The sequence below is a fragment of the Gigantopelta aegis genome, unplaced genomic scaffold (genome assembly GCF_016097555.1).
Source record: "Gigantopelta aegis isolate Gae_Host unplaced genomic scaffold, Gae_host_genome ctg6821_pilon_pilon, whole genome shotgun sequence".
Lineage (NCBI taxonomy): Eukaryota > Metazoa > Mollusca > Gastropoda > Neomphalida > Peltospiridae > Gigantopelta > Gigantopelta aegis.
This window is the reverse complement of record NW_024535328.1, coordinates 1-13942: the sequence shown is the minus strand read 5'-3', so window position 1 is coordinate 13942 and position 13942 is coordinate 1. Positions and strand designations below refer to the sequence as shown.

General features: G+C 34.0%; 3 protein-coding genes across 3 annotated transcripts; 1 reads left to right on the top strand and 2 right to left on the bottom strand.

Moving 5' to 3' along the window:
* Positions 1 to 1663: 1663 nt before the first annotated feature.
* Positions 1664 to 6207, bottom strand: LOC121366724 (helicase ARIP4-like; the record flags this gene model as incomplete). The annotated part of the gene is given in 21 exon segments (XM_041491056.1): positions 1664 to 1773; positions 1988 to 2018; positions 2021 to 2082; positions 2930 to 2948; positions 2951 to 3048; positions 3109 to 3216; positions 3282 to 3394; positions 3456 to 3587; positions 3640 to 3756; positions 3759 to 3822; positions 3910 to 3974; positions 4332 to 4360; positions 4363 to 4426; positions 4428 to 4494; positions 4542 to 4630; positions 4633 to 4658; positions 4864 to 5023; positions 5072 to 5332; positions 5447 to 5508; positions 5511 to 5661; positions 6049 to 6207. Coding segments are annotated over 21 exon segments (1987 nt in total), but the record flags the coding sequence as incomplete, so codon positions are not given.
* A 2051-nt stretch (positions 6208 to 8258) lies between these two features.
* On the bottom strand, positions 8259 to 9142 carry LOC121366723 (S-adenosylmethionine sensor upstream of mTORC1-like). The gene is given in 3 exon segments (XM_041491055.1): positions 8259 to 8478; positions 8480 to 8619; positions 8825 to 9142. Coding segments are annotated over 3 exon segments (678 nt in total).
* Positions 9143 to 9666: 524 nt separating this feature from the next.
* On the top strand, positions 9667 to 12260 carry LOC121366725 (glutaredoxin-like). The gene is given in 4 exon segments (XM_041491058.1): positions 9667 to 9671; positions 10105 to 10283; positions 12092 to 12181; positions 12184 to 12260. Coding segments are annotated over 4 exon segments (351 nt in total).
* Positions 12261 to 13942: the final 1682 nt, after the last annotated feature.

The following is a 13942-nucleotide window of genomic DNA, read 5'->3' as shown; positions in this document are numbered from 1 at the left end:
AGAGGAAGATTCATTGGCCAGTACTGCATACTTTTTTAATATGGAACTGGATTTTTATATTAAGCTATCTTTCAACATATTACTGAATCCTTAAGATATAGCATCTAAACACTCAGATGATTTTCACCAATTTATTTCTGAGGTGAGGTATTGGGGATCACAGTGACCATGTTTCATGGGTATGGTTGTGTATTAACTTAACCCTCAAATCAGGACATTATATCTGCACAGCACATAAAGCATAAATAAAACTCTAAACCACATTCCACATTATTACATTAATTTATAACATGGAATTACATGAATGTCATGACGAGGATGAATATGGTGTCAAATATGATATTGCCTGTGCATTGTCTGGAGTTGACATACAAATGAGCCAGTCAGAGTACTTGACTGACTAGACATTTGAGTAGATATGGAAGGTGGCCGATGACTTATAGGTGGCACATAGCTGCCATATGAGAGAGGAAGAGATACTCCCACTAATAAAAGGTAACACTTGATCTCTCAAGTTTACAAAGATGAAAGTTTGTCGTAATAACAATCACTCATTATTATATACACTGTATATTTGATACAATCAGATAACAATTATTGTTCTTTATTTACAATTTTAAACAACTATGTTGTTTTTTAATTACATACTTTATTACAAATTGTTTTGATATGAGTGCCATGTCCAACTAACAACAGTATATGTCTTTTTATATTACATTATTATTGTAATGTTTTACTGTGTCATATTGTGAGTACTATAATACTATATACTGCTCATAATAGAATGACTACTAACCATTGTCATAACTTTGGCTAATGAATGACCTAGAGAGAAATAGGCTGCACAATTCAAAAGTCCCACATTTTATTAAAAACGAGCATAGACTATTTAGTAAAGTTGCAAATCATAAATCATTATAATTTGCGTATAATTAACAAATGTTCCTTGTAAGTTGTTCTTTACCATAAACATCCAGAAAAAATTGACAATGACAAAGAATCATTAAAAGCTTCAATACGAGTCAAAAACTCTCTGCAATACAACACCATCCCCAAGTTAGGTTGATGATGTTGTACTTAGAAGAACTTAAGACAATGGTCATTTAATTAAAATCAGTTATAAAAGGTTACTATTGACTCCATTTATCATCTGTTTATTGGTCTGTCTATTTATCAATTCTTCGATCCATCTGTTCAACACATACTAAAAGAATAGTATGGTGTGAGTGGAAAGGTATATACTACTCCTTCAATTCAAGTTCACTGTAATTAATTCAATGAAAACTAATTCAACACCTACAATTGTTATTATAACTACAAAATATATTATCAAGATTGTGATTATCAAAATTGTTTTCAAAGAGTAGTTTAATACAATTAATTTGGATACAACTTTGGCTTATTAATATAGTTAGCATTTCTTGATAACAGATTAAAGAGTATTCACTATTTTATACCATAGTACTTGTAAATGGCTCATACATAATACTTATTAATATTTTCTAATATATCAGTCATACACAAAATAAAGGATAGCGCATTCAGTCTTGGAATATTGCTATTTCAACTTTTTTACAACAAGAGATAGATGTGCAGCATGTAATTTTGCACTAAACCTCACGTGACCACCGCATAACTATCACATGAATATCACATGACTCACCTGCCATGCCTTGTTTAGAGACTTGTCTGTCATACATTTTCTTCTCCATTGTACAGTCTGATACTAGCCGGTATATGTAACAAGGTTTAGTCTGACCATAACGATATACTCTATATAGGATCAGATTTACACAAGTAATACAATAGCATAGAGCTAGTGTGTGTAATATTGTCAATATATGTATATATAATACATAATTATATTGTATTATTGTATTATATTGTGTGTATATATATATATTATATATTACATTAATTCATTATATACTATTAACATTATACACACGCGTATTTTATTATTTTTTAGATGTATTGTTGATTTTACCTGCAAACAGCTTGTGAGTCATAGCAAGGTTCCAAGACACATCAACAACAATAACACGATTAGCTCCAACTAAATTAACCCCCAGACAACCAGCTCTATAGAAAGGAGTAGTTATTATAATATTAACCCCAAAACAATCAGTTCAATAAAAATATTATTAGTTATATTAATTACAGTTATAAATTAGTAAACTATTAGTAAATAAATCTCAAAACACCAGAAATAAATAAAAACATTTTAAATAATAAGAAGGATGTAGGGATGACAATGCTAAAAAGGAAGTAAACATGTTATAATTATGATGAATGTATGTGCAAAGTTAATAGCCAATCAATATCAGTGTTATATCTTTGTTATATCAGTGTTATATCTATGTTATATTGGTGTTATATTTTTGTGTTATATCAGTGTTATATCAGTGTTATACTTAAACGATTTTAGTGAAATGTGACTAGAAATTGAACAAGGATGTGAACTTTGTTACTTGTTATATTTTGACATTGTTTATGATGAAATTAGAATAGTTGTGGCAATAAATAGTTTCCTCCAAAATCAGAAGAAATGTCAAAGTGACCATGTAAGAATGTTGTTTATTATTACTCTATTATCTTTTGCATCTGTATTACATTTTTTAAAGCTGCCACAAAAGACTAGCAAATTTATGTTTAATTTGTACCTAACAGCCCTTCCATAGTTTAGTAAAGACCTGACTACACATACATACATTCATAATTGCCCCAATATTATTGTAATAGCTCTAATATATAAAAAAGGTTTTAATATACAATGTACATAATAGTCTAATATACTACATCACATTGTCAGCTGTAATAAATGAATATGACAGCTGTTTTTCCAGAACCACCCCTACATTCAAGCATTACATCCTCAATATATATGCACTCACTGATCAGTATTATTAAAATTACTTATGTATCTTACTTTGTGGAGAGTAGGAATGCCAGCAGATAAGGTTACTAGGAGAATTAAATTGACTAATTAAACGATCTCGTTCAGAGCTACTAGTACTGCCATCTAGTCCTATGATGTCATACTTATTCCTGTAACTATGGCAACAAATATTTACTCACTGTATAATGTCTTCCTTTAGACCATCTTACGTCAGACATTCTATAAACCCAGTGATGTCACCAGAATTAGGGAGGGGCATAACTCGTTCAGAAAGAACTTTCTCTATATATGACAGTGCAGGTAAACTTTGACTAAAGGAGGAAGGGGAGAGAGAAAGATGAAAGAAGATTGAAGCACAAAATAAATATTTTTGATACCTGATATTAATACTTTGTCACCAAAAGCAACAGACAACTCCAATAAAGCTAACAAAATCACCATCTTAGGTCCATTCTCCAGAATTCCAGTCTCATATCCAATCAGAGAGGATTGAGGCTGAGGATGAATACAAAACATTTATCATATCATAATGTAGTTACATTGGTCTATCACTAACCCATTCTAACTTGCACGATGTATCAGATGAAAGCGAAGGAGGTAGTCCTTCCTCAGCTAACCACAATAAATTGGCCTGCTGCATCTTTTGGTTAATAGATTGTTCATAATAAATATCAGGATGATTCCAGATCTGGTGAGATAAACAGACATGACACCATGAAGATTTTACATGTTGTAATTACTTTAGTGCACACAGCAAATGCTTTAAGGGGTCCAATACTGGTGTTAAGAGAATTTCCAGGGTGATTCTGGGTCTGGACCACATTGAAATCATACAGTACATTTTGTGTGTGAGAAAGAACGAAGCAAAAGCCACATGCTCAAACTTTGGAGGGAGAACAGAATGAAGAATTTCATGACCACGTCTTAAGGAAGGAGGAGAAAAATATAAACAAATACGGGAGGAGTATATTATACACAATACTATAGTATATAATGTTTATGTCATGTACCTTAATACAAATCCTTCTAATAATCTATGTAGTACATGAGAACGATATCTCATCAGCCGTACATCCTATAAACGAAAGATAATGTATTTCAAAACATTCAGACATTAACAGTATTATACTATGTCCAAGTTGAGAAGAGCCACCCAGACATGTGAATAACTTTGCCGTTTTACGTGCTATTGACATGGGACTTGCACCAATTGATTCAGCTTGCAAACGCGCATTTTATATATAAAATTTGGCTCTCTAGCGCTATGAGAAAGTAGCAAACTAGAAAACTCCATACATTTTTCAATGGCATACCTTATAATATTATTGTATAATCACTATTATATATGTATTACCACCTTGATAATTATTATATACATGGCTAGCATCATAATTATAATAAACAATATTAAGTTATAACATATTACACTGACCGCTGGTGTGCTATCAATACATTGTCCTTAGTAATAGGTCTTTCAAACAAGTCCAAAAATTCTTGTTTAGTTCCAAGATACTTAGGACGGACAAAAATCCACCATACACCAATACTCCAAGAGGTTGTTTTGTAATGGATAGCCTGTCATCACTATACGACGTCTAAGGGTGGAGTCAGGAAATCATTTGTACACACTACTTTTATGTACCTTGTTCTGATCCTTTTTAAAGCCTGTGAGAGGTTAGTAGCATCATTTTTAATTCTGTGGCCTTCATCACATATCACCATATCTGGTCCCCAGGCTTGCATAGAGCTTGTTGAATCTCTATATATAGAAGTGTATGTCGTGTGACAATCACATGTATCTAACCAATCAAATTATCCATTTCTTTTTCAGTCTCATCCAAGTCAATTGTAGTGGGAATAATGTCAGAAATCTTTTTCTTTTTCTTTCTTTTTATAGCCATCTTGTTTCCTACGGAGAAGAGAATATATAAATATTAAATTTAGCAAAGTTACTATATTGTTACCTCCAATGGATGGCACAGAGAGAGCTAGAAGACGATACATTTCATAACCAATTAACAAAACTCCACCCATTTTGTACCAACGAGTAATAATTTCATAACGATTCTCCATAGATCTCACATTTCATTTAAACATATAGAGAGTAAAGTTACGAGGAAAAACCTAAAACATAGAAACCAATCGCTACAACTAAATTAGCCATCCCCTTACCTCTCCTTCCTCTGTCATACCTCCACTAACAGGTAGCCATTTGTCAAACTCTTGTAGCCAATTTTGTAATGTATTAACAGGTACTATACAGAGGACAAGTTTTGCTGAAGTCATACGTAAAAAGACTTCAATAAATGCGATAACTTGTAGGGTTTTCCCCAATCCCATCGAGTGAGCTAGGATACAACCAAACCCATCAGAGGTCTCATATCGAGTCAAAGACTCTATAATGTTATCATAGAGGAAGCGAATACCTCCAATCTACACGTAGACAAGTGTTACAATTAAAAAACATTATAAAGCAAGTTTTTCTCTTTGTGAATATGAGCTAGCATGTACTTAACAATTTGTAATGAATGGTGCATGAGGTTTTACCTGGTGAAGCTTAATGGCTCGAGCAATTTGAGGAGCTAGTAACACATCCACTTCATAAGGAGATGATTATAGTTGACAAGTACTTGGCCATCTTCTCGAGTATCATAGACATCATATTTCCTTATAAGTTCAATAAAATACAGCTGTTCATTGTTATATTTGTCTGCTATTTTACCTAAGGACTTTCCGAGCTTGTCCAGACCTCTCAGAAGGGTCTGAGTGGTTTCATCTAAAATAACTGTCTCTTGATTAGTAGGTGTGCCTTCATCTCTTCAGTGAGATCAACAATCACAACATCAGAACTAAATGAGTTGAAATTACAAAAAAATGACTCAAACACCACTATTGCATTATAAAGTATACTCAAGTACATATGAAGTTATTGGTAACAGACCTTTCGTTTGATGAGGAGCTGTTCACTCTACTATTTGACATCGTATCATGTGAGGTCACCGGAATGTCATGTGATGTATCATGTGTCATTGATGAAATTAGACTTTGTTGGAGTTCCAGTCGTCTAATACGTTCTAATTCTTCAGTTTGTGCTGATAGAGCTTCTGGATTTAAATCTTCAATGGTATCATATTTGGTTTTGATGTTACGCCTGTGCCCTGGTGGCTTGTGCTTTCTCTTTCTCTTGCTTTATTAGAGCTCTGAGGCTTTGTTTCATCTTTAACTGTCTCTTCTTCTTCTTCGTATTCTTCCTCCTCTTCCTCATCACTAGAACTGCTTGAGTACTCTGCTGTTTGTTTGTCATCCATTTTTCCCGCTGGCGGGCAACCACCATGCATGTGGGCAGTGCATGTAATCGAAATACAGTATTTGAAGACGCGTAGTAATGCGCATGCTCATATTACCGAGAACGCCGATTCGCAAACATAAACATGGCTGTCATTACGAAGATTTACTTTATTTCGATATTTGTGATATTATTTTCTCTGCATTTTACAAATAGCGAGAGCGTAAATGATAGTAAGTTGTATACAATTATTTCTCAATGACTGATTTGTTATTGTTGTTATAGATGTCATTTCGTGCAGTGACACACTTCCATGTCCTGACAGTTATAAATGCTCCAAGGAAGGTGTTTTTGTATTCTTGAAGAAGATGATATGTTAACAACTCCAGAAAGAACTTATAAACCTGATGACACCACATTGTATGAAGATGATATTGCTAGCAATGATCTTGATGTAGGAAGCGATCCATTGGAAGAAGACGATGATGCTGACAGCAGATATACAAGAAGTTTAAAATATCCTGACAATAATTATTATGATGACAATGAAGAAGAAGATGATGATGATGATGATAGCAATCCATCTGATGAATTGGATAATAACTCTGAAGAAGAAACTGAGTCTAAACAACTTCTCCAAGAAATTGAGAAAGATGAAAACTTACTTGACTCAAAGCAATTGCAAGATGATAAAGATGAAGAAGAAGAAGAGCAAGAAGATCAAGAAGAAGACAAATCAACAATGACACCGATGATCAGGAAATACAAAGAAAGCAAGGATGATGACGTTTATAGTAAGATAGAGGAAGAATATTCAAATGTACAAGATGATGAACCAGAAGTTCGAAAACACAAGTTTGAACAAGTTCGCAAGATGGTGGAGTCATACATCCATATCAGCAAGCACCCTTTAGACGTCCTACATTACTTGTACCAGTTTGAAGAAGGGGACAAAAAAGCTTTAAAGCAACTTCGCTTAATGGTGGAGACACGAGACCTGATACTTGATGCTAAAAGGGATAACTATGAAGAACTTGATCGACCTAAAGTTGTTTTACAAAACCTTAAAAATGCTTTTTCCGACATTACTGACTATGGTTTGACCTCCTTTTTAAACAAGTATTACAAAGGTGATGAGACTACCCTAAAACTATATCGTAAAATTTCCACCGATGATGAAGATGAAATAACGAAAAGATCACTCTCTGATAAAGACTGCAAGTCAAGTCTCTCTTCAAAAAAAAAATTGAAAATGAATAAACCACAAAGACGATTCATAAGAATGTGTCAAAACAGCATAACAAAAAAAATACTCCAAAGAAACCCAAGCATCTGCTAAAGCCAAAAGTTAAACCAAACCATCATTTTAAGAAACCATTGGCCTCAAAATGAGCAAAACATTGCATATAAAAAAGCAAAAACAACTCCTAACAAACAAACCAAGAAAGAATCAAAATGTTCATAAGATTAATAATGGAAGACCTAAACACTTTAGAAAGCACAACCATAAAGCAATGCATTTGCCAAGTCAAAATTGACAACAGTCTTAAAAGAAGCAAATACAGCATTAGACATGCTCAATCAGGCAAAAAATACGTAGAAGACGACATGTGAATGAAGGTCTGGAAAATATACTCTCAACATATCAGGGGTTTTCAACCATCTTTGTCAAAGCCACAAGAGGAGCACTTAAGACCCAAAAGTAAACGTAACATTGGGAGTATTCTTGCTGTTATGGATGGTGCAAACAAGGTGAATCGGTTGGGAAAACAAGGCTACAGAAACCGTCGACGATATGGTCTCCAGTGGAGCCATGTCATCAAGTAGAGCTACCATTATAGCAGTTATTACATTATTGCTGTTCTCCCTAACTGTCTTTATTGTTTCATGACTATTGTACTATCACAAAGTCCCTGTAGTTTAGTTACTTAGATATGAAAACATAAATATTATTACTATTATAGAAATAAATTATTATTATTAATGAATCTTAATAAAAAAAGTTCTTTAACTGTCAAATGGAAGCTCATTGAACCTAATACTGCATGATCACTATTAATGGAATCTTCAGTGTTAGTTCCAGCATCTTTTGATAAGTAAACATGAACTATCTTGTGGAATATACAAGTTGGCATGAAGCTTAGATTTGATAGATAGATAATCCAGAATAGTTCTAGTTTTTCTGAAAGCCATGCAATGAAGGTGAGTGTCCTTAACATACTTCCATCTATGGAATCCAATATTCTCTATAGCAAATGTCCATGACTTCATCATATCTACATGTCTATTTTTGATGAGAACTGTCAGCAGTTATTACAAGGAGAATGCCATGATGACACAAAACCTTATGAGCATTAATACAACATTGCATTCGTTGTTCAGTAGATGGAAAGTAAGAAAGAAGAAAGAGAAAATACAACAACATCAAAGCTTTCTTTAGTCAGACTTTGTAGAACAATTGAGTTATCAGAGTCATAAGAATTTAAGGTACAATTTTAATTTCACTCTTTAAGATTATAGGAACTTGAAGAAAATCACACTGGAACACATTCTAAGATAGAAGAGAACTATATTATTGCCATTCTATGTGACTAAGTGACTACATTGACTCTACAAAAAGTCAAGTAAACAAAACATACTTTTGTAGCAGGAGCAATGTCAATAGCAGTAACACAAAACTCTTCATAAACTTCAAAAGGATTATAACAACTGCCAACATCCAATAAAGAAAGTTGTCTATATTGAAATGACTTGACAATCCTCTCTACATCTTCCTCGTGTTGAGGTAATAAACCTATTTCTAATTGGGTTGGATTGCCATGAGCCAGACGCCGTAAATCTTTCTTCAATAAATTCTCTAAAGTTCCATGTAGAAAGTATTCTTTGCATGCATCTACACACCATTGTATCCGCCCGTGTCCATGTTTCATCCAGGGACCTGTTGCCAAAGAATACATGGCTGCTGCATAATGATGTAATTTAGTTGTGTCACTGAGATGATTAGACCACACTATTTCTTTAGGAATACCTAATGATGAGAACAGTAGTTATTAAACTTACTTAAAGCACTTTCCTCACCCTCTGCTAATTGAGCTCTAAGATGGAATGAACACCCTTCACTATTGAGGAGAGAGAGTCTTGTTTTAGTTTATCATCGACATCATTATTAGTAGGCTTCGATTTGGCAACAGCCATTAGGTTCACATCAAGATAGTGTTAAGTGAAATCAAAATAGCATCATTCTCAATGGATAAATTGTGTAAGGACGTGTCAATAGAAATCAAATCTAGTCACGTGCTGACAATTAAAGGAAAGCCCTGCTGTAAAAAGTGCTGGCTCATTGGCTGCTAAGACTTCGTCATTCTTTGTCTTTATCTCACGCAGTTCTAAATACATATACCAGTCTAATTTCTACTTTAAGTAAGTTGTTATCTTACAAAAGAAGAGAAGTGGAAATAAGCTTAGTACTCTCATATCAAAAATGAGGTTATAATTGTGTTAAAATGTTTGAAGATCTAGTTCATAGTTTGTTATTAATATCTACAATGGCTACCATAATAATAAATGTATATATAGTGTTGTTGAATGAATTGGTATATAGCAAGTACTGAAGTAGTCATTGCAATCCATAGTGGGTTGGGCTAGTACACTCAGCAAAAGCATAAATATTGTTGTTTACATAAGTGTTTACAGCATATAACCATATTCACTGAGAGGAGTGAATTCATCATCATGTAAACACTCGTATGTCATAGCAAAATGTTCTTATCCAAAAGTGGTTCCAAGACCACATTTAGCTGATCCCCAGACCATTTCGTCTGCTAAAATGGTCCCATGTTGTCATAAATGGTCCCCCAGACCACTTACCAGGATTATCACGATAGATATATCATTTAAACCAATAGAAATACTAATAAAGGTTGTGTTATCACTCTCTCTCTCTCTCTTTAGCGATGGCAAAACAGCTTGTGGATGGCATCATTGCTGACAATAAAGTGGCAGTCTTCTCAAAGACATACTGCCCTTTTTGTAAGATGGCCAAGGAAGCATTGGATTCGACTGGAGTGAAATATTTTGTTCTTGAGCTAGATGAGAGAGGTGAGTACTCAAATGAAATGTACCGATAAGAGTGGTTGAGGACATGCATATTTTACTGTCTGGCTACTGGTAATATGTGCCAGGTTGCTCTATGTTAGTTTGAATGATGTGCTATTTATATCCCCTTTCTATTGTTTTGTTCTACTTTCATACACTGATATTTAAACAATTAATGATTAAATCATGTCAGCTGAGCATCAATACTCGTTGTAACTAATGGATTTCATTTGTTTTCTATCTCAACTGCTATTACAATGAGATAAACTGATAAATATTGCAACAACTGAATTCAGAAGATTGGCTCCTGAACTGTTCTGGTGACAATTAAAAATCTTTTAGAATATCATTTTTATTATCTCGGGATGATTTTTGTTATTATAATCTTGTTATTAAGATATAGTACTTTTATCAATGATGTTTTATGATGGCTGCCCATAGTTTTGTACTTGTAACAATGTTCATATCTCATGTTTCTGTTGTGTCGTCTCTTGGTTTGTTAACTAGCGATATTTTTGCCAAAAACTAGACCAATGCTGTCTTTATTGCATTTCGAATATTAAAATTACATCCAAACATTATTATTTGTCACCCAAGCTTTGTATGGCAACTATTTTTTGCATTTTTGAAAGTTTTTGTCTATTAGAAAGCGAAATATGCACAATTTGTATCAAAATGATATCATATGGCTTGTCTCCTCCCCCAGATATAACAATGCTTGCTTACTTTTGTAACGTAGTTAGATATAGTAACATAGAAATATTATGAAAGTCTCTCGCTCCCCTCTCCCTCTCTCTCTCTCTCTCTCTCTCTCTCTCTCTCTCTCTCTCTCTCTCTCTCTCTCTCTCTCTCTCTCTCTCTCTCTCTCTCTCTCTCTCTCTCTCTCTCTCTCTCTCTCTCTCTTCTCTCTCTCTCCCTCTGTTATTGAAAACACACACTGTTAGTATAAAGTATTTAATTATCTAATAGAAACCTACAAGAGATTATGTAATAGACTTCAAGTATTATGAAATGTGACATAGAGGTCATTAGTGATATCCTTAATTAGCTAAGAGATTATGTAATAAAAAAATGTTTGTTATCAATGGGTTCAGTGAGAATTTCAGATAGTAAACCCAAAACTATGTAATTCACTTTTTTGTAACCCAATATTATATAAGAGGTCATATATCAGTTTAACAGGTTCATTCAATATTTCTTATCTCTCATATGTAATCTGTTTGCACACAAACTAATTAGAAAGTGTAATACAATAAAATTAGGTTGTACCACCCTTTGATATATACAGTAATATATGCTAGCCATAAATAAAGAACTTATTGTTTTGTATTTGTGCGTCAATTGTTGTTTGCATATTTTAATTTAGCAAGAGTATTAGTTTGGTTTTTGTTTCGGAGATTTGTTTTAGTTTATGCCATCTTGGGGCATTGTGTGTTGTGTTGCCTATTATCACCTGGCTAGTTTGTTCTTATGTTGCTGTTATGGTCTTGGCAGGTGAGATATTTGTTGTTTCAATGTGGTCCATGTTTGTTGTTGTTGTGGGCTTATGTGTTACTTTAGCATCCTGAGTATGTCATCCTTTTTGTGTATCTTTCTATAAGAGTGTGACTTGTTTGTTGTGATGATGTGTATGTACAGGTGCACCCAGTGATAAAGATAATGAAATATTTTAGCTGTTGTGATGGAGATGTTGTTCTAATACTTTGTAGTATTGTGTGCATTCTCTAATTGTATTTCCTGTTGTGTGGCTTTTTGTTTACTCTAAAGCTCATGTTGTTGGTTACACTAATAATGGAGGAGTTGTTGATTAGTTTTCTCTCTCTCTCACACACACACACACACACACACAGATGATGGCAATACTATTCAGGATTATCTCCTGTCTATTACTGGTGGTCGATCTGTCCTCGTGTATTTATTGGACAAAAGTTTATTGGTGGAGGAAGTGAAACCAAAGCTTTTAATGAGTCAGGAAAATGACAAACTATGCTCAAAGAAGCTGGAGCTCTGTAATACTAATGAACTAATCAACTATTGTTTTTAAACTACATTGGTAGTGTGTCCTTAGAGAGATATACTAAATTTTCAATACTATATAATTATCTAATTTTATATAGTATAAATAAAATCAAAGAGTGCTATATCAGTTTGCGATTATGGGTCATGCTGGAAAGCACCCAATTGCATAACAATGTCTAGCAGTTGTAGTACTACCTATCTTTATGCTTGATGTGGCTTTGGACATGAGCAAAAAATGTGACTTGTAATGTATACGTCCGTATTTTCCGTAATCTGTTTGTTGAAGTGTATTCATAATGAAGGCAGGGCTTGCATGTGGTGCATGGAAGCTGTGTTGTTGTTCTTTATTATTATAATATAGTGTATTGCTGTATACACATAATAAAGGCGCTTGCGTTATATCAATGAATCTATAAAAAGACACCATATTTAGCACCAAACAACAGGTGCCCAGTTATCGAGTTTGCTGTTGTAGAAAGTGATAGTCTTCGTGCTCTCTAGACTGAAAGGCTAGCAAAGATCCTGAACTGTAGACTTTTGTAGAGATCATGTAAGTTTGTCTATTAGAAAGAAGCAATATGATTGTATCAATGATTGTTACTTTTAATACGTTTGCGATAGTATTGTAGATTCTTTATCTAATACCTAATCAAGGTAGCATTGTTTATCTTTGAATAAACAACCTGCGCAGCGCTTTGGCTATTTGCAGATATTCAGGTTGCACTTTGCACGGGTGCTAATTATCTATAACCCTCATAGTGGAGACCTTCCTTGCACTTGCATGGCCTATCAGCTGGTTTTGCCATCATGTTTATCTCTCCAATATTTGTCTGATGACCAATTTCTCCATAAGCCTCAGAAATTTTAACCTATCTATAAAATATAGTATTATTGAGTCTCCATTTTGTTTAAAGAGAGCATACAAATATGTCTAATATACATTTAGTTACCTATGATTGACCACAGCCAGTTCGTCACTCTAATTACCTTTAATCAGTTTCTTTTTCTTTGCAATCCACAGCTTGACAGAGCATGGTCAGTGAAATGGCTATGAATGCAGTCATTCAAAAACTCCCAACATATCAGGTAGTAGCTCTATTACATTGACAACCAAAACACACACCCCAACAAATCATAATCCCTCGAGGATCTGAGGGTATCAAGTAGCGTCAGCTATGGCCGCTGGGACTCCAAACTATATTACAGTAAACCAGCTTGCAACAAACACAAGCTGGTTCAGTGGAAAAACAGTGCCGCTTCTTGCCACAGGAGGTCAGGTTCAGGTGATACAGGGTACAGCCGTTTGCATTCTCCAACTGCAAGCTAGTGATTTTTCACAAGCAGGTAATGCAGAACATGGAATTATTTTTATACATTCTAAACTTTTATATGAGACATTGAAATTTGGTTTCTTTCAGCACGTTGCGTGCTTATATATTAACATCTTACTCTTAATGTAGTACCGAAATAGTAAGGTATTAAAAGTCAGTTAGCGCATACATCGTAGGATAAATACATGCAGACAGAACTTATTTCTAGTCTTGTTGTTATTGATGGATGGAAATTTGTTGATAGTTCTACTGTTTTTGTTAAGCGTATTTACTCTGATGTGTTGTTGTTCTTGTGGTGACTTTTGCTATTGC